General features: G+C 43.7%; 1 protein-coding gene across 3 annotated transcripts in view; it reads left to right on the forward strand.

The window, feature by feature from the left end:
- Window positions 1-26,098, forward strand: part of col6a4a (collagen, type VI, alpha 4a) — an 80,479-nt gene that overhangs the window by 3,627 nt on the left and 50,754 nt on the right. For all 3 annotated transcript variants that reach the window (XM_034201294.1, XM_034201295.1, XM_034201297.1), the window contains exons 2-3: window positions 5,205-5,261; window positions 23,153-23,257. In XM_034201294.1, coding sequence (XP_034057185.1) covers window positions 23,182-23,257 — 76 coding nt within the window. In that variant the 5' untranslated portion in view covers window positions 5,205-5,261; window positions 23,153-23,181. The remainder of the gene's footprint in view (window positions 1-5,204; window positions 5,262-23,152; window positions 23,258-26,098) is intronic.

A 26,098-nucleotide genomic window follows, 5' to 3' on the forward strand; every position in this document is an offset into this window, starting at 1 on the left:
TCAGCCATATTTTCTTCTTCTTCGTCTTGACATTCATTTATAAACCATAATAAATGAATTGTATAGGTCTAGCCTCCCTATATCTGTGTGTGACATTTTTCCATCCTCAAAAACAAAAAACTAATGCTTCTGCAGTCTAGCTGCAGCTTCAAGCAACGGTCTGCTGTTAAAAAAGGACACTGAATGTCCTGAATGTGACATCACACACAGGACTTGAGTCTGAACACAGCAGACAACAGGAGTATTTACAACAGCATATAACAACTAAAATAGTGCATGTGGGTGCACACTCACATTCTCTGTCTTACTGTTACATGAATCCCATGAATGTATGAGATTAAATTAGCTTCATTATATCTCAGTGATTAAGTGAATAATAAAGTTTCTATCGGGTCACTATCAGCCTGTCACTCATTATTTTCAGGGAGGGGGCGGGGCTTGGAGGAACGGAGGAGACGGTGATCGCGGAAGCTTTTTTCCTCCTGCCTTCACAAACTTTACACACGTATTTATCAACTGAAAATAGCAAGAGGACATTCATACTCTGCAATCCAAGACTTGATTGAATCCACCAAAAACCTGACATGACGATAACGAGTGTTTTTCAAAAAACACAAATCCCTCCCTGTGTCTCTGAGCCGCAGCGACGCGGACTGATTCAGAGCGGGTCCTTCTGCTGTTGGTTCTGGACTGGTGTTGCTGGAGAAAGCAGACTGCTCCGTGTGTGGTGTCGCTGTGCCGCTGTCGCTTCTGCTCCTTGATCTCTGCGTCACGGAACAATTTAATATTTGTGTGACAGACACAATTCTAAAATAAAAACACTTTATTGTCCGGCCGCGCCCGAAAAATCAAGAAGCAACGTTACTACGCTATAATCTATAATCGAACGGCGAGCTACTGCAAAGCTGCCCGCGAGCTACCGGTAGCTCGCGATCGACGTGTTGGAGACCCCTGTACTAGAGTATTTCTACACTGTGATTTGGTTACTTGTACTGTCTGAGATATATGACATTACATTACATTGCATTTAGCTGACGTTTTTATCCAAAGCGACTTACAATTAGTACATTCGACCAACAAAATACAAACTTGAAGAAAACAGAATCATATAAGTACATCAGGTTTCATAGAGCAAAAATATTTCAAGTGCTACTCAACTGGCTTTAGATAAGCCAGTCCTTTATTAGTATATAAGTGCTTTGTTAATAGTTCTATCGCTCAAAGTGGAGTCGAAAGAGATGAGTTTTCAGTCTGCGTTTCAGGTGTGTAAGCTATCTGATGTCAATGGGGAGCTCATTCCACCATTTTGGAGCCAGGATAGCAAACCCACGTGTTTTTGCTGATGGGAACTTGGGTCCCCTTCGACCCAAGAAATATGAGTGTTTCCTCCGCCTCTGCCTTCAATCAAGAGTTTTAAAACTGATGTCCATCTTCTTGAAAACCTCAAACGAGCAGCGTATAACAGTTTGAGCGAAACACGGGAATCCTAGTGACGGTTCCACGATGATTAATGTTAAATAAAATCACCTTTAACATCTTATCTAGTTGTCTTTTATCTTCAATCGAGGAGCCTTCAACAGCTCTTAGAGGTCTGCTCTGCTGAGGTCAACAGATGCTGACGTCCGGCTGCAGGCAGTGCATACCTAACCAACAAGTTTAAATACTCCTGATTAGGATACCTGTGATGGTTTTGGCTTTAAGTCCTTCTAATGATTTCACTTAACACGTTGCCCTCCCTCTGGAAAGAAGAATCTCTCCACGTCCGCTTCTTGTTTTCATTTGTTTTGAAATCAGGTTTTTTCCGATTGCAAAACGAACAGAATTGACAGATTTCTTTAGAATCTAACAGGAATTTAACAAGAATACCACATGTTGATTATAGGGGGAACAGATGTGCTAAAGTACTTTTCTTCCACATGTTGAATGTCTAAAATGACATGTTCCCTTCAAGTGAATTCACCATTTATATGTGATGGCTTTATTTTTATTTGTATTCCAAACTAACGATTATATTATATTATATTTGAGCTTTTGGCAACAGCAGAGCAAACTTCATCCAATTTGATGCAATAATGTTCTAACTAATAAAATGCCACACATCTTTCAAGATTTAATATTCATTTAGGTTTCAACTTCAATATGTTTGTCATTAACAAACATAAAGTAACATTTCTTTTTTGGAACTCCCTGCAACTTCCGTTAATGTATGCTGTTAGCTGGCTAACGTTAGCTGTTAGCTGGTTAACGTTAGCTGTTAGCTGGTTAACGTTAGCTGTTCACGGTTAGCTGATTAACTGTTAGCTGTTAGCTGGTCAACGTTAGCTGTTAGAGCTCTGTTAGCTGTTTGCTCCATTATCTAGTTGGGCTGGACTGTGCTTCACACGGTCTGCTAACAGATAACTGCTAACAGATAACTGCTAACAGCTAACAGCTACAGCTAACGTTAACTAGCTCTCTACCTGCAGATTCTTTGTTCACAATGTTTCATTATCAATTAAATAATAGGCTGTGTCCATCAATAGTGAATTTACTGCGTCTCGAACACATTTCCTGGAAAAACCAGCACTGTACATTTTGGCAGTATCGGTTGTTGTCAGATCCCGTGAGCCCCACATACACACTAATGGAGGACACACACACACACACACACACACACACACACACACACACACACACACACACAGAAAGCTTGTTTGTTTGTAATAATGTAAACAGGGCTCAACTGTAACAGGGGTACTTCTACTCTTCTAGGTGTGAATCCTTTTTCGTGACATGTTTACATTACCTTCTCCTGTGTGTATAACATAGATCTGCTGCAGTCAGTGTGTGTGTGTGTGTGTGTGTGTGTGTGTGTGTGTGTGTGTGTGTGTGTGTGTGTGTGTGTGTGTGTGTGTGTGTGTGTGTGTGTGTGTGTGTGTGTGTGTGTGTGTGTGTGTGTGTGTGTGTGTGTGTGTGTGTGTGTGTGTGTTGCAGACTGCAAGGGGAAGCCTTTTTTGGTCAGAATTTATATTCCTCAAAGATCCTCATTAGTGAGCGAGAGTCGGGAGCCAATCAGACGATCAGATTAGGATCCGATCAGGATGCAGGTCCCTCCCCTCAGAGACTTCATCACCTAGTCAGGGACCGGTTTCCCTTCAGCTGTTTGCTCCAACACATTTCCTTCAATTCCTAGAGAGTCTCAAGCATGCATAATGTCTTGGCTGCAAAGCATTCTGGGACACGTCCTTTTCTGTCCCCAAAGAAGGGCTCAGTTAGAAAAAGTTGTTGCACTTCCATTTGGGCTGGAAGATTTCCGGAGTTTGAAATCCGGGCGGCTGTTTATTGAGCTAAAGACGTTAATGTTATCTCTGGTAGACGTTATAGTTGTCTGTCATTAGATTCCATCCGTCTCCGGCAGGTGGAGGTGGTGAGGGAGCCTTCATTACTTTGTTAAACTGTCGGAGTATTTAGTTTGGTGAGGCAGACGAATGATTAGCAGAGAGCAGGTATGAGGGGGGTTTCTGCTCAGACTGTAAACTGTGAACTGTACACACCATATGTTTAGTCTGAGTAATGTAAACAGGGGACCACACACACACACACACACACACACACACACACACACACACACACACACACCACACACACACACACACACACACACACACACACACACACACACACACACACACACACACACACACACACACACACACACACACATACACAGTATTGCTTCTTGTTTATCTCCGGGTGGAAACTCAATCAGGAAGTCTCTTTGGTTCTGATAACACGCATCAGTTCAGAAACTTTAAAAGAAATGAACATGTAGAATAACTTCTTCATTTCTAATGTAAAGTCTTATTTATTTATTAAACTATTCCTAATCAAATCGCAGGTTCAGTATTCAAATGAAAGAGTCCTCTCCTGCTGATGTTCAGGTGTATATCAGTATGTAGTGTCTCTACTTTAAAGAGTCCTCTCCTGCTGATGTTCAGGTGTATATCAGTATGTAGTGTCTCTACTTTAAAGAGTCCTCTCCTGCTGATGTTCAGGTGTATATCAGTATGTAGTGTCTCTACTTTAAAGAGTCCTCTCCTGCTGATGTTCAGGTGTATATCAGTATGCAGTGTCTCTACTTTAAAGAGTCCTCTCCTGCTGATGTTCAGGTGTATATCAGTATGTAGTGTCTCTACTTTAAAGAGTCCTCTCCTGCTGATGTTCAGGTGTATATCAGTATGTAGTGTCTCTACTTTAAAGAGTCCTCTCCTGCTGATGTTCAGGTGTATATCAGCATGTAGTGTCCTCTACTTTAAAGAGTCCTCTCCTGCTGATGTTCAGGTGTATATCAGTATGTAGTGTCTCTCCTTTAAAGAGTCCTCTCCTGCTGATGTTCAGGTGTATATCAGTATGTAGTGTCTCTACTTTAAAGAGTCCTCTCCTGCTGATGTTCAGGTGTATATCAGTATGTAGTGTCTCTACTTTAAAGAGTCCTCTCCTGCTGATGTTCAGGTGTATATCAGTATGTAGTGTCTCTACTTTAAAGAGTCCTCTCCTGCTGATGTGCAGGTGTATATCAGTGTGTAGTGTCTCTACTTTAAAGAGTCCTCTCCTGCTGATGTTCAGGTGTATATCAGTATGTAGTGTCTCTACTTTAAAGAGTCCTCTCCTGCTGATGTTCAGGTGTATATCAGTATGTAGTGTCTCCCCTTTAAAGAGTCCTCTCCTGCTGATGTTCAGGTGTATATCAGTATGTAGTGTCTCTACTTAAAAGAGTCCTCTCCTGCTGATGTTCAGGTGTATATCAGTATGTAGTGTCTCTACTTTAAAGAGTCCTCTCCTGCTGATGTTCAGGTGTATATCAGTATGTAGTGTCTCTACTTTAAAGAGTCCTCTCCTGCTGATGTTCAGGTGTATATCAGTATGTAGTGTCTCTACTTTAAAGAGTTCTCTCCTGCTGATGTTCAGGTGTATATCAGTATGTAGTGTCTCTTTAAAGAGTCCTCTCCTGCTGATGTTCAGGTGTATATCAGTATGTAGTGTCTCTACTTTAAAGACAGGCGAGGACTCTTTAAAGTAGCAGGCCGTCTCTGTTGGGATTGGTCTGCTTAGAGATGTCGTACACATTGGCCATTTGTCTCTTCAGACCTGCTCTGTGTTATTGTGAGTTGTTTTTTTTAAATCTCTTTGGTGTTTTAATAACGTCTTCATTGTCTCCTCTTTAGGATCAGCAGACACCTCCTCCTGCTGCTGAAGTGCTTTTGAGCCAGACCCTGTGTCAGGTAACACACACACACACACACACACACACACACACACACACACACACACATACACACACACACACACAGAGCTGGAGAGTAATAACAGCTGACAGATGTTTGGTTTCTCTTTCCTCTTCTGGGCCTTGTCAATCACCACAGACCTTCAAAAACAAACACACACACACACATACACATATACACACACACACACACACACACACACACACACACACACACACACACACACATAAAATCAGCCTCAAAACCTCCAGTGTTAAATGAATGTGTCACTGCGGCCACTCTGGGGTTTCTTCTTCTCTGGTGCTTTTATCTCGCAGTGAGGGATTATGTTCCCCCGGCTGTGGTCTTTAGAGGACGGGGGGGGGGGGGGGGGGGGGGGGGGTTATTTGTTAGGAGGCTTGATTCCCATTCTTTAAGGACATGTTTTGTTGAAGCGTTAAAAAATCAGTCTGTAAGATCAGGAGTCATGTGATCACATTGTTAAAATCAGCCCATAAAACATTTTAGCTAAGTTTCCAACAACAGAGACAGTTTTCCAGCTTTATAATCCTGAACGTCACCAAGCTGTGTGCGTCACTCTTTAGTGTCCCCTGTTCTCCCAGCTGTGTGTGTCACTCTTTAGTGTCCCCTGGTCTCCCAGCTGTGTGCGTCACTTTTTAGTGTACCCTGGTCTCCCAGCTGTGTGCGTCACTCTTTAGTGTCCCCTGGTGTCCCAGCTGTGTGCGTCACTCTTTAGTGTCCCCTGGTCTCCCAGCTGTGTGCGTCACTCTTTAGTGTCCCCTGGTCTCCCAGCTGTGTGCGTCACTCTTTAGTGTCCCCTGGTCTCCCAGCTGTGTGCGTCACTCTTTAGTGTCCCCTGGTCTCCCAGCTGTGTGCGTCACTTTTAGTGTACCCTGGTCTCCCAGCTGTGTGCGTCACTCTTTAGTGTCCCCTGGTCTCCCAGCTGTGTGCGTCACTCTTTAGTGTCCCCTGGTCTCCCAGCTGTGTGCGTCACTTTTTAGTGTCCCCTGGTCTCCCAGCTGTGTGCGTCACTCTTTAGTGTCCCCTGGTGTCCCAGCTGTGTGCGTCACTCTTTAGTGTCCCCTGGTGTCCCAGCTGTGTGCGTCACTCTTTAGTGTCCCCTGTTCTCCCAGCTGTGTGTGTCACTCTTTAGTGTCCCCTGGTCTCCCAGCTGTGTACGTCACTCTTTAGTGTCCCCTGGTCTCCCAGCTGTGTGCGTCACTCTTTAGTGTCCCCTGGTCTCCCAGCTGTGTGCGTCACTCTTTAGTGTCCCCTGCTCTCCCAGCTGTGTGCGTCACTCTTTAGTGTGCCCTGGTCTCCAGCTGTGTGCGTCACTCTTTAGTGTCCCCTGGTCTCCCAGCTGTGTGCGTCACTCTTTAGTGTCCCCTGGTCTCCCAGCTGTGTGCGTCACTCTTTAGTGTCCCCTGTTCTCCCAGCTGTGTGTGTCACTCTTTAGTGTCCCCTGTTCTCCCAGCTGTGTGTGTCACTCTTTAGTGTCCCCTGGTCTCCCAGCTGTGTACGTCACTCTTTAGTGTCCCCTGGTCTCCCAGCTGTGTGCGTCACTCTTTAGTGTCCCCTGGTCTCCCAGCTGTGTGCGTCACTCTTTAGTGTCCCCTGCTCTCCCAGCTGTGTGCGTCACTCTTTAGTGTGCCCTGGTCTCCAGCTGTGTGCGTCACTCTTTAGTGTCCCCTGGTCTCCCAGCTGTGTGCGTCACTCTTTAGTGTCCCCTGGTCTCCCAGCTGTGTGCGTCACTCTTTAGTGTCCCCTGGTCTCCCAGCTGTGTGCAGCGTGTTTGTTTACACAGAACCATCTGTGAAGGTGACGTTTTGAAACTGTTTGGAAAGGGCTTTAAAATGAACGCCCTGCAGGTTGGACCAGAGTCGAAACAGAACTTGGTTTATTTGAGAGAGTATAGACAATATACATATTGAAATAAACATTTAAAGAGTAAGGTACAGCAACATAGATTAAGATAGGAATATTTGATTAAATATATTTGATTAAATATATTTGATTAAATATATTTGATTAAATATATTTGATTAAATATATTTGATTAAATATATTTAATTAAATATATTGAGGTGTTTTGCTCGGACGGTACCAGAAAGGCTTTGAAGAAGCAAAAGCTCAGACTGTGAAAAATAATCAACTCTCTTATCTTAGCTTTCCTCATGTTCCTGCTGCCCTCGACTGATGAGGAAAATGAGGAATTTCCTGCAGATAGCGCTCGCAAGGATTTAAGAATCTGTCGCTCGGCACAGTGTTCGAGGAAGTATTTAGATCCTGTCCTGCTGTCAAAACTCTGTTACAAGTAAGAAGCTTTGATAATGTTAGTGAAGAAAAAAGTGCTCAGAACTAATGAAAGAAAACACCCAAAAACAAACAAAAAGGATCATTCAAAAATAAACTAGGAACATTTGTATTGTTGCCAATTCACAATAACATTAACAATTACTTAAATGTTTATACATAAAAACACCCAAAATACAAACAAAAATATGGATTGGAAAAAACTGAAATGTAAATAGATGCACATAAAATATATATGAAAGCAGCCAAAAGACAAAAGAAACATTTAAATATATTAAGAACTTACTTTAAGGTTTATAGAAACCAAATAAAACATGTTTTTAAACTAAAATAAATCTTTATTGATGTCAAAAAAATATATACATAAAAAAGCAAAAAGACCTAAGAAAACAAAACCTCATCACCTGAATCTCCTCCTAGAGCAGTGGTTCCCAACCTGGGGGGCGCCCCCCTTGGGGGGGTGCCAAAGATCGCAGGGGGGGCACCAGGCCTCAGATGATTTGAGGCAAAATATCATATTTGTAGCTGACATCCTCGTGGATTCATCTTCTTATTACAGACTCATGCATTTCCTAACATTCGGTCTATATGCTGTAAAATGTATTATCTCTTCAATTTACACACGGCATCTATTGCACGTCTGTCCGTCCTGGGAGAGGGATCCCTCCTCTTTTCTCTCCCTGAGGTTTCTCCCATGTTCCCTTTAAACTGTGGGTTTTCTCTGGAAGTGTTTCCTTGTACGATGTGAGGGTCTAAGGACAGAGGGTCTAAGGACAGAGGGTCTAAGGACAGAGGGTGTCGTTTTCCTCATACTGATATTCTGAACAATCTGTGCTGTTGTATTTGCTGTAAAGTGTCTCTACTGTAGGCTATTTTTATTATATGTACAGCACTTTGGCTCCACCAAAAATCGTTTATAAATGTCCTATATAAATAAAACTTGATTTGATTTGATATTTAGACTTTTTTTTTTTTTTTTACATATAATTGTAACACAATACATGATTGTCACTAAAAGCCTTGTCTCTACATGACAATAAAAAAATTAAAAAATTGATTAATTTTTAAAACATAGTCATTGTCCATGCCGGTTTCAGTTGGATTATTTGTCGGTTGCTCCGATCAGATCGGTCTCCTCCATTTTGTACATTATTTATGACTTTTGAATCCACATAAACACATCGGCAAAATCCGGCTTACTTTGAGCATGTGTTTTAATTTAATTTAATTTCTTCATACAGCGGGAATCCAAATGAATGAATCCTGAGTCCAATAACCATCAAAGTCACTCCAATAGTGCTCCTTAATTACGCTTTCATCCTCCTTTAACAAAATACATCATTCATCCAGTTTGTGACAGTAGTTGTAGCATTTTGAGACTTTCAAACTTGAATTACCGCTGTTGCGCCCCCCCCACCCCCCCCTCCCCCCCCCCTCCCTTGTGTGTGTGTGTGTGGGGGGGGGCGCAACTTCCAACAGGAGTCATTTGGGGGGGGGCTCTTGGGAAAAAAGGTTGGGAACGCCTGTCCTAGAGCACCATTGGGTTCTTTGTAACCAAATGTCTCTCAGAGGGGCGTGTTACTTATTTTCATCTAAAGTAACAGACAGAGAATCAGCACTTTGGAAACAGGGCTGAAACAGAGGGGATTATGGGTAATGCTGCAATGATCTGTTTGGTGTCTCAGCCAATCAGAGACAGGCTCTGGATATATCTGAGACCTGTAGTATATTGATGAAGGAGAGTTTATTATGGGACCTTTAAAAATAAATATACTGGAGTGAAAGTATAAAGTGGCTTGATAAGAAAATACTTAAGTACAAAACAAACAATCACAATTAAATACAAGGAGAAAGAAACTGGAAGGAAGTTTTGATGGCAGAAGGAATTCCTCTCTCCGTGATTATCAGGTTCAGAGGGTTCAGACTGCAGACTAAACTAATCAAACTGAGCTTCAACTCTTATCTCATTAAAGGATCGCAAACTAAATGAGCTGCAGACACTGTAAGGTCAGACACTGGAGTTCAGCTCAGGCCACAAGGACGGGGGAATAACCTCACTTACTTTGCATGTCGAGGCTTAAAGTAAAATGCTTCCTGTTTTGGCGTCAGCCCGCTCATTAAGCAAAGATACTCATCCTATAAATAACAAGAAGGCGTTGTCCTGGTGGAGAAGATAAATAATAAACACTGAAAAGAAAGAGGTAACCACATCGAGAGAATCTGTTCATGTCATTAAGCCGTTATTCCACTTCCTCTACGTAAACGTTTAATCTCTCATACATGTGTAATTCTCAGACTTAGTCTCAGCTCCTCTCTGCACACCTGTTAGTGAATGACAGGCTGTTGGACTGAGACACTTGGAATAACTTCACGTCTTCGTGGTGCCAAAGGTACGGTGGTCGAAAGGTGGAAACACGGCCCAAAACGTGTGCAGGAACATTTGTGTTTTTATATCTGCATCGTTTCTGCAGCGTGTTCTGGGCCGTTATAGCCACCGTACAGATTCCAGAATATATTTGATGTAACTCATTCTTACCTGGATGAGTTACGACACTGGAGAAATGCTGCTCCACAAACAAGTTAAACAATAATGAAAACAAGCGGTTTTCACTTGAAATACGTTTTGAAAGATCTGCCAATAGAACAAGTGAAAATTAGCTTGGTAAGATTTATTGAATCAAATCAAATCAAGTTTTATTTAAACAGCACATTTATAAACGATTTTTGGTGGCGCCAAAGTGCTGTACATAAAATAAAAATAGCCTACAGTAGAGACACTTTACAGCAGGGGTGTCAAACTCAATTTCATCACGGGCCACATTCGCATAAAGGTTGCACTCAAAGGGCCGGTTGTAACGATATAAATATATAATATAAATATAAAATGTCACAAAACGAGATGCATTGTGGGACATGTAGTTTATGGGCAACCTGCTTCTGTAAAGTGGCATGTAACCGGTATAATAAACGTATTATATTCTTTGCAAGCTCTTGCGGGGCCACATAAAATGAAGTCACGGGCCGGATTTGGCCCCCGGGCCTTGAGTTTGAGACCCCTGCTTTACAGCTAATACAACAGCACAGATTGTTCAGAATATCAGTAAGATATTTAGATAAATCAGAACTTGTAATCAGCTGGAGAACTCATTTTGAACTATATTTCACCAGAATCAGGGCATGTTGTTACATTATAAACTGCAAATACTCAAAAGGGTTCTGTGTTCTGATGTTAGCTGGTGATTTTCCAATAAATATGAGATACAACTCAAGATGATTTGAGTGAACAAGATGAGGCATTGTCTAAAAACAAGACCCGATATCTCACTGCAGTGTTACCTCTGAAGTTATTGTGTCTCATATCAGGTGGAGAGAAATATTCTGACTAGATATCAGACACAGATCTGGGCAAGATTTCAAGTTTTTGTAGTGTATGAATTAATCCATCCATCAATCTTTCCCCCTTGAACTTGCAGGCAGTCGGCTTTCTGTTGATGGCTGTTTTCCATCAGCGGCTCTCCAAACAAGGCCTCTATACGTTTGAAAAAAGTAAATTCCTCCGTTTAGATTATCCGGAGCACAAACATCTGCCTTTCAAACACTGCAATCACCACCGGTGGGCCCCGGGGAGCCTGGCTGTGCTTCGTTTTTGACGTTAATGCAAACAGCTGACGGGTTTTAAACATTAACACACATGTATAGATTTACACGATGAGGGTCTCTGACTGACCTCCATGCTGCTCTGGGCATGTTTGTGCAGTGACATAATGGAGACTCATCACGCCTATCTCATCTGATTGTTAGAGGAATACGATAAAAGTATTTTCATTCGGTTAAAGGGTTGTAGTTTTTCCCAATAGCCTTAACTTAAACTAATAATATACTTTTTTTGTGTCTTATTGTTTACTCTGTTTGGTATTTTAATTGTTAACAAAGCAGTGGACCACAATACTTTAGCTATGGAAAGCAAAAATGGGAATTGCGATTAATATCCAGTTAAAGAGCGTTTGAATTTGGGGACTTCTGTTGAAGTATTTTATGTCGCAGAATTAAAATATCTTCAGATTGTGTTAACCACAGGCCTTATTTCAGGATAACAACATTAGCCGCCTTTAGCTTAGCGGTGGTGACGTGAAGTCATGTGACCGTGCTGTAGTTCCTTTATAGCCCAACATTAGCCTCCTTTAGCTTAGCGGTGGTGAAGTCATGTGACCGTGCTGTAGTTCCTTTATAGCCCAACATTAGCCTCCTTTAGCTTAGCGCTGGTGACGTGAAGTCATGTGACCGTGCTGTAGTTCCTTTATAGCCCAACATTAGCCTCCTTTAGCTTAGCGGTGGTGACTTGAAGTCATGTGACCGTGCTGTAGTTCCTTTATAGCCCAACATTAGCCTCCTTTAGCTTAGCGCTGGTGACGTGAAGTCATGTGACCGTGCTGTAGTTCCTTTATAGCCCAACATTAGCCTCCTTTAGCTTAGCGGTGGTGACGTGAAGTCATGTGACCGTGCTGTAGTTCCTTTATAGCCCAACATTAGCCTCCTTTAGCTTAGCGGTGGTGACTTGAAGTCATGTGACCGTGCTGTAGTTCCTTTATAGCCCAACATTAGCCTCCTTTAGCTTAGCGGTGGTGACTTGAAGTCATGTGACCGTGCTGTAGTTCCTTTATAGCCCAACATTAGCCTCCTTTAGCTTAGCGGTGGTGACTTGAAGTCATGTGACCGTGCTGTAGTTCCTTTATAGCCCAACATTAGCCTCCTTTAGCTTAGCGGTGGTGACTTGAAGTCATGTGACCGTGCTGTAGTTCCTTTATAGCCCAACATTAGCCTCCTTTAGCTTAGCGGTGGTGACGTGAAGTCATGTGACCGTGCTGTAATTCCTTTATAGCCCAACATTAGCCTCCTTTAGCTTAGCGGTGGTGACGTGAAGTCATGTGACCGTGCTGTAGTTCCTTTATAGCTAACATTAGCCTAAGCCATAATTAGTGAGTTTACTCCAGGTGTAACTAAAGTCAGGGCGGAGCTGCTGCCTCTTCTCAGATTCAAACATGCAATCAGCAGCAGAGACGCTTTGGAGACAAAACCCTGGACTCTGTGTGTCCTAACATGTGCTCGCAAGATGTGAATGTGCAGCTCGTTGTAATCTCTGAATCATCGGGGTCAGGGTAATTTTGGGGAGGGGGAGGGTGGAGGACCTCGGGGCACATCTACCTCTTGGTGGGTCTGTGGAGAAAAACAAGAGACTCTTGAGAGCAGCTGTGAGAGTAACTGCCGTGTTTTTAATCGTAAAACGTCTGTGAATTCTTTACAGTGCGATTGTTGTGATCTTTTTTTACGGCCTTCGCTCACGGTCACAGGGACGAAGTGTTGGGATTCAGAAACTGGTCCCAGCTGTGATCTCTGGGAAGCAGACGGAGAACAACGTGAGCGTCCTCGTTTGTCCTCATCCGTCTGCAGAGGACAACCTGCTGAGGCCTGATGGTTTGCAGCTTTTGGTAAACGATGCCAGGAAGTGGAGGGCGCAGTTTTTTGAAAGCTTCATTTGGTTATTTTTGTATCTTAGCTTTGGTAACATCTGCGTCATTGCAGCTCATAGAGTCCTGTAGGGAACCCTGAAATGTTGGAGTTCCCAAAGTTTAATGTTAGAAATGTATAGTAGGCAGCGCCGTCCCTGGCCAACTTGAGGCCCCACGCAAAGTTATGTGATGAGGCCCTCTGTTCCGCGATCGTCGTCGTCGTCGATGGGGGGGACGGGAGGGGGCTGAATCCATTTCTTACATTTTCAATATAAAAAATTGAAGTTTTAACAAGAAAGTGATCTGTACTCTCTGTGGGCTGGTGTTGGTGCATTTAGGGTCGATGTGGAAGATGTAGGGGTCTCTGGATCATCTGGATTGGACAGATTGCTTTTCAATTTGAAAAATAAATTGTCCGCAGAAGAAGAAATACTTTTCATTTTGGTCTCTCTTTATCCAATGGTCACAACGCTACTCATGGTAGTCAACGTCAGCCCACAGAGAGTGCACATATGGCCAATATGGTTAAAACTGCCATTTGTGATCCTGATCAGCATCCTCAACAACCTCCAAAACAAACTGTCCAAATCGGCCAAGCCATTTTCATCAGCTATTGTCTGCATCGGATATAATCCTTATTAATGCTAATTAACGCAACTTATGCTAATTGTGTAAATGTCCCAACATATGCAGGTTAGCATCCGGCAGTTTCTAATAACTAATAGTCAAGAAACGCTTCTCTTCTCTGAAGACTGAAGTCAATCCGATGTTCTCATTTAAAGAGTGACATGTAATTGGACTTATTCATTGTGAGTCTCCTTGTGTTCTTGGTGTGTTATTACCAGGACTGAGGTATTTGTTTTGTTAGCATTTTCTCAACATCTGGAGTTAGTTTTGGATCAATGTGTCTTCATCTGTCAACATATGCAGGAAAAACCTTTTTAGATAATGAAAAAAACCACAAAGGCTTCATGTTGACGGAGCAGATGGAGAGGAAAAGCTGCTCACAGCTGAAGGACAGAAGAGTGGCGTGGAAACAATTATCCTTCTCCACCCACCGATTGATTCATATCCTATTGAAAACCCTGAAATATGTAACTTCCTGTTAGTGAGAGAGAACAAACTTGGACCGACTACGACAAGATCTCCAGCTGAACATTTGCAGTCTTAACGTACCGAATATCTCCTCTCATGTGAAGGCAGTGTGCGAGAGAGCCAGCAGCATGCAAGGCACACAATACTTCTGGTTTACGTATCATTGGCTTTCAGCTGCTTTCTCTTGGAGACGTTAAGGTCTGATTCACTAAAGATCTTGTGCCGATGATATTACAGTACAAACGCGCCCTTAAAGTTTACAAGTTTAATGCAGTTTGCCCTCTGATTGATATTATTCATGTGGCAAAAGTATGAATAATGCCTTTAGTCTGCACCAAGAAACACAGCAGGCAGAGGGAAAGAAAAATGACCGTTTTCAGAATGTGAGCTTCGGATCCTGACGGCATTCATTAGAGCTTCAGGAGAGGAAATGAAAAAGGCACCGGGAGAAACCGAACCCTCCCCTTGGGATTAGAGACCCTCGTCCGTCTGTATAGCTTCTCTTACCACCATCGCTCTGAAGACCCTCAAGATTTCATAGACTGTTTGTGGCCGATCTTTGGGAATTGGATCATTTTGCAATAAAAAGCATAAAAAGGGGAAGATTTTGCACCAAACGTCTGCATACTGTATTCACTATAACATGTGCTAATATCTCAGGAGAGGATGCTTACAGTGAGCATGCATTTCACATGTTGACGTTCTTTGAGAATTGATGTATTCATTGTGCAGGTTTAGCTGCTGAAAAGCTACTAAGTGCTGTAACGCAGCAGCTGCACGCCGTATCATTCAGGTCGTTCACCGCTTTTAAAGCCAAAGAAAAAACATCTTAGCATTTTCATTGATGATTAAACTCCTGCCTGATCTCCTACATAACTGACAGTTTGAAAGCCCAATAAAGTAACTTGTTATTGTAGAATTGATGGGATAGGATACATACAAGTATATATAAAAAATAGAGAGTGCCACCAGATCTATTTTGAGCTAACGGTTAGCTTAGCCACTGACCTCCACCTGCTTCACATGCTTAGTGTCTCTCTGTGGCGGCACCGCTGCATCCGTCATCCATCCAGTTCAGGAGAGGAGGAAACTGACCGGGAGAATGTAGGAACATCTGTGCACACCTGCAGCCTCACCTGCAGCCTCACCTGCTACTTCTAAGTTTCACTTTGACTTTTTAACGAAGCAGAAGCAGTCTGGCCCTCCTCGTGCATTAAGACGAGATGAGACAAGAAGAGACAAGGTGAGACGAGATGAGACGAGATGAGACAAGATGAGATGAGATGAGACAAGACGAGACGAGACAAGACGAGATGAGACGAGACGAGATGAGACGAGATGAGATGAGACGAGATGAGACGAGACAAGACAAAGCAAGATAAGACAAGACAAGACAAGATGAGACAAGACAAAGCAAGACAAGACAAGACAAGACAAGATGAGATGAGACGAGATGAGACGAGACTTTTAAAATAAGAAAGGAACATATGTGGGTCATATATAGATATTACATTTACATGTATGTGTGCCGGTAAAAGGTCAAACATTATTTATGTGCAGTACTTTGTGTTATACTGTTGGAATATCAGGATGACTTCTGTCCATTGAGTGCGCTGAGCATGCTCTGTCCCCCAGCCGACCCTCAGAGAAATGATTTCAGAGCTCTTTCTTCAACCCTTCAAACGCTTCCTCTTCCCAGCTGACCCGGAGAGAGCGGCTCAGACTGCGTCTAAGTAAACTGAGGCGGAGGTCTGTGTAAATACATTAGAAGGGTAAACGCTGCAGAGACCCTCCTCTCACATGCTTCACATTACAATCAACCCCCTTCCTCTCTCTCCGGGGCCTCTGCCAGGGACCTTAAACACAGGCCTGAAGCATGTTGGCTCATACATGCACAGATGTAAGCATGCTCTCGTTCAACCCCTCGCATCAAAGAAGGCTTTCACATGACTGGTTATTGTCGCTTTTACTGCTTTCACACATTCAGGAGAGAGAGTGGTTTCTCCTCTCGAACATAATCCCGTGCATCTTGGAAAAGAATCCCTCTTTAGCAGAGCAGATGTTGTGAGACTTACAACTCTCCATTCATGACTGGTGTAACGCTTAAATCAGGATTCAGGAGAAACAGTCAATAATGGAAAGGAGCTTTTTGCGCCAGGCCTTTTGAATAGATGCTGTTTTGCGTAAGAACCCTGATACACGACGGAGGGCTGTCTGTCTGCTTCAGCTGAGGGTCTTTGAGTTATTACTCCTAAACCTCGAGGCGTGACTGCAGGCGTGGTGTTCTGTTCATTTGCTGTTAACGTGATGAGAAATGTCAGCGGAGGAATGTGAAATATTAGCTTGGAGCTCATTTATAAACAGTCTTATTACAGAGTCTGTCCAGAGCTCTGTCTGCTTTCCACTCACTCAAACTAAACGCTCAGGATTTAAGAGAACAGATTTGAACCACGGACCTATTTGTTGATTTAGTCAATCGAGGAATCCTTTTGAAGTGTTGTTTAGCTCAGACATAAATACCGTTCATCTTAACTATTTGCATCTGGAATATCCAGTTTAGTTGGTATTTTGAAAGGATGTTGTCCCTGCCTCTAGTTGCATACAGATGGGCTTCTCACACACATTTTAAATGTTAAACATTCTCTTATTTTTCAATTGAACTCAACAGCAGCACATCCTCAGCGTTGTGTTTGATCCCATTTGCCACTGAAATGAGTCCTGTTTGAGATCTCTACTCTTCTCCCTAACTTTTAAAACAACTTTCTACTTTTCCCACAACATCACACACTGGTTCTTCGCGGGGCTCCGGCTCTCATCTGGAACTGCCTGGTTGAAAAGCAGGGACGTGCACAGGCACGGGCTAATGTTGCCCGGGCAACAGCCCATTTGCCATCTTTGGCTGACCTGCCCCTCTGGAGAGAGCGAGAGTTTCTTTTTGTTTTCTGTTGTGGCCGAATCAACATGATGAGCCCACAATTAGTATAGTAGCGTCTCGCTGCGGGAAACACACTTTGTCAGCGCTGTCATCTGCCTCCAGTCACGTGACTGGGGGCTCTCTCTCTTTTCTTGATCGCCCTCTCACAGGGGTTCACTTCATTATAGGATTTCTGCCATGTCTCTACTTTAGTTTGACCATCTCTGTTGCTAAGTTATGGAATACTAAATAAATAAGTAATTAGAGACCTTACCGTTACTGCGCTCATAAAGAATGATAAGAATAAGAATAATGCGTATTGAACTGGTTTCATTAATTAGTGAGTTTATTTTAGGTAATTAGTTAGAAGCCCTATTTGATCAGTATGTCTGCACAGCAGTGGTCAAACTACATTAAAACAGAATTGTCCCCTTTGTGTCTTTAATAGTTACTGACATTAGATATTTTAATGAGATGGACCGCAAAACAAAAAATGTCCCCTGGTTTTCATTTTAAAAATCAAATCACCGAATGCAAGTAGTTGCATTAGCTTATTTTGTTATGAGATGATGAACGTTCAAATTAGTTAATGTAATCGTTTTGGTCTTATATTTATTTTCGGGGGGAGGCCCTTTTTCCAGTTTAGCGCAATAGCCCCATATGTCTGTGCACGTCCCTGTGAAAAGGTGTATATAGTTTGCTACAAAGAGCCTGAATGGATGCGTGAGAGGAAGCTCCTCCGCTGGAGTCACATCACATTAAAGAGTCCCCATTCCTCTGAGCTGTGATGTGGTCGCACCGTCTGACAGGAAATGGAACGATTAGGCCCTAAGCAGAGCCAGATGCTGCAGAGAGGATGGCTCTCGGCTCTTCTGTGTGGGATAGAAGACGTTTTAAACTAATTTGGATTCTGTGGAAGCCGGGAGTAATAAGGAGGGAAAGCATCAGGACACGCAGGAGTGATACAGTTTGACTCAGTGGCCGTGAGAGATGTTCCTTTGATCAGCCACTGAACGGAGAGTCAGGGATGCATGATGAGTTCTTTGGTTCTGCACACACAGCAAACTGCTTCCAAACGACCAGGTGTCCACAATGCCTTCGTCATCCCATACCACATTTTAATTCCTAATGCAGGGGTGGTACATGTTTTCTTTACCGAGGAGCTGAGGGGGAGAACATCTTAGACTGTCTGTGAAGAAAAAGTACTACAATTAAATAGAATAAAGTGGTGGGGACACTTTATTCTATTTAACATACATGCACACACACACAGTTACAAGCTGGCTCTGCTTGTAACAAAAGGACAACAGTTCCACACAGGAGTTTCCCAAAACAAGTATTTATTTACGCAGTGGTTGTCATGGCTTGGCTCTCAGCCACAACAAACGCGCGACAGAAAACGAGGGCGTGAATAGAAAAAGAGCGTTTATTCACTGCTGCTGAAGACAATACATTACCGTCACGGCCCATGTTTCCTCAGTTGTAGCAGTTAGTTTCACTGGCTTTACTGCAATGCACCGCCACGTGGCCAATGTCGCCACACCTGTAACATTTCACCCTACTGCAACGTCTCTGGATGTGACCAAGCCCACCGCAGGAATAGCACTTCCGGTCGTTGGCATGCCCACAGTCACGAGCCATGTGTCCTTGGTCTCCACACCGATAGCAGGACATTTCCTTGCCTCTTCCTCGACCCCTGCTTCCGCTGCCACGACCACCATCAACGCTGCCGCCACCACGACCACCATCAACGCCACCACGACCACTTTGACTAGAGGGACAATGCTTTGTCTTCTGTTTTCTAAACATGTTTTTGTCCATAGCACGAGTGATCACACAAGAGGACGTGATGTCTGCCAACACTGTAGAGCTCTCCTCAGACCTTGACTCAATCGGACCGCCAGTCAGTAAAAGTACAGGGGGAACATCAGTCCAGACTCTGCTACCTGCCAAACCGTTGCTCAGGATGAACTGTATCCCCTCGATTGGCAAAGCTGGACGTACACCAACAGCCACCTCCCCCTTAACAAGACCACAGTCAATATACATCCTATGAACAGGAATAGGAAGAACTTTTAATCCCATTCCCCTACTCAGAAGGGTGTCCCTGTGTCTCGCAAGATTTTGATTGGAACTCTGACATTACTACCTACCAATGACACCAAGCCGTCTCGTATAAATGGAGCATAAGATGCCAAAACCTCAGATCCACCTAAGCTTTCCACAGGAGCAGCCAACGCAACAGGCCCAACAAAATATCTTCCTCCCTCAGATTTTGCTATAAGCGCAGGACAGTCTGCCTTCCAATGGCCTTTTTCGCGACAGTAGTGGCAAATATTATTATCCCCCTCAGATTTGACCAAACCCAAGTTCCTTGGCTCCATCCCAAATGAACCAACCTTTCTACTTCCCTCAAAAACAGCCAGGGCCCCAGAGCGCCCTCCGAACCTGCTCTTATGAAGCAACACAAACTCATCAGCTGCCACAGCAGCTTCAGCCGCAGAAGTGACCCTGTGTTCTGTTATGTAAGTAGCAATCTTGTCTGGAAGAATATTTTTGAACTGTTCCAAAGTCATGAGCTCACACAAATCGTCAAAAGTAGTGACGTCAAGAGCAGTTAACCAACGCTTAAAATGAACAGACAAATCCCTCGCCATCTCCACATATGTTTGATCTTGTTTTTGTTCAAAGGACCTAAAACGCTGTCGATAGGCCTCTGGCACCAGTTCATATGCTCTAAGCACCGCCGATTTTATTTTACTATAGAGCTATCCTCAAGACATACGGAGGAATATGCTGACTGCGCTCTCCCTGTGAGAACACACTGAAGCATCAGAGCGCAGTCCGCATCAGGCCAATCTCTAGCCCTAGCTACACGATCAAAACATTTAAAAAACGTGTCGGGATCACTTTCATTAAAGTGAGGCAGCAAGCGCAGGTTATTAACATCAACACGATGAGACCTGGGCACCTGTTCACCATGCCCCTCACCGGACAACGCGCCAAGAACAGACAGACGACGTCCCTCCAACTCTAACTTGGCTTTCTCAGTTTCTTGTCGTATCCGCTCCACTGCAATTTCCTTTTCCATTTCCAACGCATACTTTACTCTGTCATGTTCCAGCTGCAACAACAACATCTCCTTCTGCTGCTCAAAGGACAGTGCACTAGCCTGAAAGAGGTTTTAACAAAACCCCCTCTTCCTTTGCAGCAAACACTCCGGTCTCACTTAATGTCGACACTATAGAGTCTTTTATGTTGTCTTTCACCCTTCCATCACCGACAATAGACACAGAGAAATGCTCAGCAATTAAGAGCAGCTGCTCTCTTGAGAAAGTGGCAAGAGACTCCTGAGACGGAGCTTCAATAAATGCCTCTACGTCAGCCATCTTAATTTACACCGACCCCTCACCGGAACACAACACCGGACCTTTAAACCGAAAGAAGAGAACAAAAACAAAAACCAACCGGACAGATACCACCACGTTTATTATGCGTCCAAAGTGGAACACTAATTTCTTGATTGGAGTTTCCCCACTAACTCACCATCCCACTGACTAATCTCCTCCCTAGTCTTCATGCAGTTACTTGTGGTGGGTATGTATGCACTGGAGACCGCTAATCCAGCAAAGCGACTAGCAAGCTAGCAACACTACTGAGACCACGGCCATGCTCCCAAGCCAAGGCTTCAACCACTTTCTCCGCAACACTACACACCCCGCTCAACGATCCCAAGGGAACCGCCGCTTAACCTGCCAGGGGAAACTCCGCACCGTTCCGCACTGCTCCACATGCAACGCACCAACCAACCCACACAAGAACAAACAGCTGACCACGGCTAAGAACAACTAGAAGCAACCACTCGAATATAAATACCAAACAAATCAAAGCCTCACAAAGTAATCAAATCAGTCCCCAAACAACAATCTGAAATCTAATGTCCTTGACACAACGAGCCGAAACAAAGAAACCGGCCGCACTGCAAACGCGCTCCCAACAAACTTTATACACGCGCACCAACTCCCAACACAAATCTCACCTATATCCCGGACGAGTCCCCAGCTGTCATGGCCCTTTAACCCTCTGGTACCGGCCGCCAGGTGTCCTCAATCCCAGCTGATAGACCAAAGGGAACACCTTAAAGGAACATACACACAACAGAGATAACAAGGCAGGGGTCGTCACAGTGGTTACAACCAACAATCAAACCCTCAGAGGAGCGGTGTCCTGCTGCACCGAGCAGGGCAGCCGAGAGAGAGCCGTTACAAGGAAACACACAGGTTACCACAGCAACACATGGTGGACAACCACACACAAGCACACACATACACACACCACACACACACACACACACCACACACACACACACACACACACATACACACACACACACACACACAAATACATACATACATACACACACACACACACAAATACATACATACATATATACACGTACACAAATACATACATACACACACAAAAATACATACATACACCCACACACACACAAATACATACATACACACACACACACCAACACACACATACACACACACACACACACAAACACACATACACACACACACAACACACACAAACACACATACACACACACACATACATACATACACACACACACACACACACACATACATACATACACACACACACACACACAAATACATACATACACACACATACACAAATACATACATACATATATACACATACACAAATACATACAGACATACACACACACACACACACACAAATACATACATACACACACACACACCAACACACACATACACACACACACACACAAACACACACACATACACACATACACACACACACACACACACACACACACACACACACACACACCACACCACACACACACACACACACACACACACACACCACACACACACACCACACACACACACACACACACACACACAGTGAACAGTCCTCCAGAGCTGATGAGAAAAAAACAACAAAAACAAAAAACCAGAGCGAGGACGAAACCACCGATGGAGGAAATCATCGACGATGAGTGGACATTGCGTGTTACGGTGTTACGGTGTCCCTGCGTCGTGCTCAGATGTCTGTCCTGTGATAGTGACGATAGGTTGATGATTTATTGAGATGAATGCCAGAGCTGCAGCGACGTTCTGATGAGTGCAGAGACAGAATGATCGATCATCGCTCTGACTCTGCAGGAGACGCCCACTCTTCGCCCTCTTCACTCCTCAAATGTTAATGTTTGGCAGATTATGACTGTCGAAATCACTGTAAAGGAGGAGTGGGTTGAATAGTGATGCATATTGACTGCTCTTCACCACAGGGCTGTCATTGCAGGAGAGAAACTCCCTCTGGAGAGAACACAGGGATTTTAGCGTCTGCAGACCATTTACATGCACTAAAACCTATAGAACACGACAGGAGAGGGGACATGCCTGAATGCTCAATAGAGCCCATAAAATAAAGGTTTTTAAAACCCGTATGGCCCTTTGAGATACTAAGCTCCACTAGGTTATTTATTAAATCAAGAATGAACATCTGAACCTTCATTGAACATTTGAGTGATATCTGAACATATGTGTTGTAATTGAAGCAGATTTAACTCATCGAACGCTTCTTAGTTGAGGTTTTTGAAAACCTCATGACTAAATGTTGACTTACTCAATTTGATGTTTGAATTAAAACGTTAAGAGAAAAAGCAGATTTCTCAGTACTTCTTACATTGGAATATGACAAGTTTTACTCAAGTAAATGAAGTCCATCCGTCTCTCGCCACCACATCCTCTGGCTCACACACTAAGGCTTCGGTAAATTCCTCTTTTAATGCAGCATTCCCCAAAAGGAGCATGTTGTTTGTTGTCCACACAAACCGCCTCGAGCTGGTCTCATTCTTCGGAAAACCCAAAAGTGTTGTAGAGTCATGGTGGGCGTGTTTCATGTCTTTAAACTGTATTATGCCCCCCCCCCCCCCCCGCTGTGACTGATGTGAAACAGACGCTCTACATTTTATGGCTGTCTTTGTGTTGCAGGAAGAAAGAAACCAGAGAGGCGTTGCAGAATGGCGGCGAGGGGGAAGCTTCTCCTTGGCCTCATCATGGTGGCATGTTTCTACGGCAACGCTGCAGAGAAGACAGGTACGTACAATTAGAAAGGCGTGACTTAACTTATTGCATACCAACGGGATCATGGCAAACATTACATCAACATATTATAACATCTGCAAACAACTACTTCAACAGTGTGAGATGATGCACAGCTGCTATAGGCCGGGTGAAAGTGGGCACCTTGGCAACGAGTCAATTTGTTATGTTCTGCAGATTGCGTTTCCCCGCTGCACCACCACATTAAATCTGACTTGGGGTCCTAATTGGAAGACATTAGAGTCAATCTGTAAATGAACAGCAACTCACAGGGTGTTGATTGCACCTGTAGAGAGTGAGGGGTGTGTACGGAGGTGCACACCCCTCACTCTCTACAGGGTGTTGATTGCACCTGTAGAGAGTGAGGGGTGTGAACGGAGGTGCACACCCCTCACTCTCTACAGGGTGTTGATTGCACCTGTAGAGAGTGAGGGGTGTGTACGGAGGTGCACACCCCTCACTCTCTACAGGGTGTTGATTGCACCTGTAGAGAGTGAGGGGTGTGTACGGAGGTGCACACCCCTCACTCTCTACAGGGTGTTGATTGCACCTGTAGAGAGTGAGGGGTGTGTACGGAGGTGCACACCCCTCACTCTCTACAGGGTGTTGATTGCACCTGTAGAGAGTGAGGGGTGTGTACGGAGGTGCACACCCCTCACTCTCTACAGGGTGTTGATTGCACCTGTAGAGAGTGAGGGGTGTGTACGGAGGTGCACACCCCTCACTCTCTACAGGGTGTTGATTGCACCTGTAGAGAGTGAGGGGTGTGTACGGAGGTGCACACCCCTCACTCTCTACAGGGTGTTGATTGCACCTGTAGAGAGTGAGGGGTGTGTACGGAGGTGCACACATTACAGCGGCCAGAAACACACTGTAGCTTCAGAAACGATGCAGCTACAAAAACACAAACGGGCCAAGAATACAAATAAAATCAAATAGAATAACACAGAACAAATGAACAGTGTAAGAAATGATGACTTATTTGATTTAGTAAAAGGCAGATGCAAACAGAAGCCTTGATTCTAAAAAAAGTGAAAGAGAAATTATTATTACGCAACGATATGAAAAACATACGTAAACCTTAATAACTATTCTTGCATTTTTTAAATATCTAATGTTAGTCTTTTGGAGGACCATACTGTGTTGTTGGGGTTTGTAGCAGTTTCATATTTGGCACCCCTAAAATCACATTAGTACCCCCCTCCATTACACACACACACACACACACACACACACACACACACACACACACACACACACACACACACACACACACACACACACACACACACACACACACACACACACACACACACACACACACAATGGGAGATATGTGTTGACTTTGATTGTACACACACTGTTACTAACCTTGCACCACGATGTGTTTCCTGCTGAGCTCACACACATTAACTGGTTCACAAAGAGAGACCCTCCTTCTTTCATCAGCATCGCCTCGCTGCATAAAACATATGGATCCGTATTTCCCGACCCCTTCCCCAGAACAAAGCCTGGGATTTGACCTCTATTTGCAGATACTCCGTTAGTTTGAATCTCTCAAAGATGTGTAACAACACATTAAGAAACAAATACAGAATAAGGAGCACATATTCATTTCATTACGTAATAACAGCAGCAATTTGTTGAATTAAAATATAGAATTCTGCATGTTTTATTACATTTTATATACTCAAAATGTGTTTTACATGTGTAACGTTGTATGGCTAAAGGCCAGTGTTATTACATAATGTGTCGTCACACAAAAGTAAACTAAATTATGAAGGGTAAGGAAAATATAGAGAAAGGTTTTAAGCAACCCGGCAAATGAATAAAAAGGAATTAGAGAGCGAGTGGCGACCTTCTGTCTGCACCACCATCACTGTCTGCAGGAAATGAGCACCAGCTGAAAGCCGCATCACTTTCTTTCACTCTCCTCACACTTTTGCATCCCAGAGTCACCCCGAGTTCACCGACTACATCGCTGCTCCCGCGCAGAAACTGTCCACAACAAGCTGCTCACCTTTTCCCATTCATGCTTTCACCCATCACAAGCGAGCCGTTTCTTCTGCCTATAAATCGCTTTTCCACCATAGCGCTGCAGATAGCTGTAACAATCTTTCAAAAGTGGATACAAGCACCAAAATGTCCACGTTCTTCCCCCCGGGGCTGCCATTTTCCAAGATGGCTGCCATTTCCAGCCGATGAAACAGTATTTTATCACAGAATTTTAACCACGGGATCAATTTTGGTGATTTTGGTATTGAATTTGATCTATTTCTAAGTCAAATGTACAATGACAGGGCTTAACCACGCTAACACTCATACTAGTCTTAGCTAAATGTGTGAACCGACACTGAACTCCATGATGTCGCCAGTATTACCTCTACTGCTATACTCCTACACCCCAAAAACCACCATGCCTGTTAGCCTACTCACTTTGCCATTTGCAGATTGTTAAATTGTTAAATTGTTAAACATATGGCTTGGATATGGATAAAAAGAAGCTTCAGTCATTCCTAACATTTGAATTTGGTTTATAAAAATGTAAGATTTGACCCCGAGATGATTCAAATAGGGCAAGTACAAATGATTTTATGGTAAAAAAGGACATTTCCAAACCATCAGTAGTGGCCATCTTGAAAATTGCTGCCATCTTGGATTTTTGAGTTGCCAACAAGCTGTTTCAAAAGAGGGTTCGCCTCAACAGAGTGCCCGTTTGAGTGCTTGTATCCACTTTCGAAAGATTTCCCCTGGTATATTCAGTTATCTGTAGCACTTCACTGGCTGCCACGCTTTCTACGAGCCAAGAGCTGCTCGGGTAGCGCTCCTTGTGAC

This window comes from Gymnodraco acuticeps, unplaced genomic scaffold, assembly GCF_902827175.1.
Source record: "Gymnodraco acuticeps unplaced genomic scaffold, fGymAcu1.1, whole genome shotgun sequence".
Lineage (NCBI taxonomy): Eukaryota > Metazoa > Chordata > Actinopteri > Perciformes > Bathydraconidae > Gymnodraco > Gymnodraco acuticeps.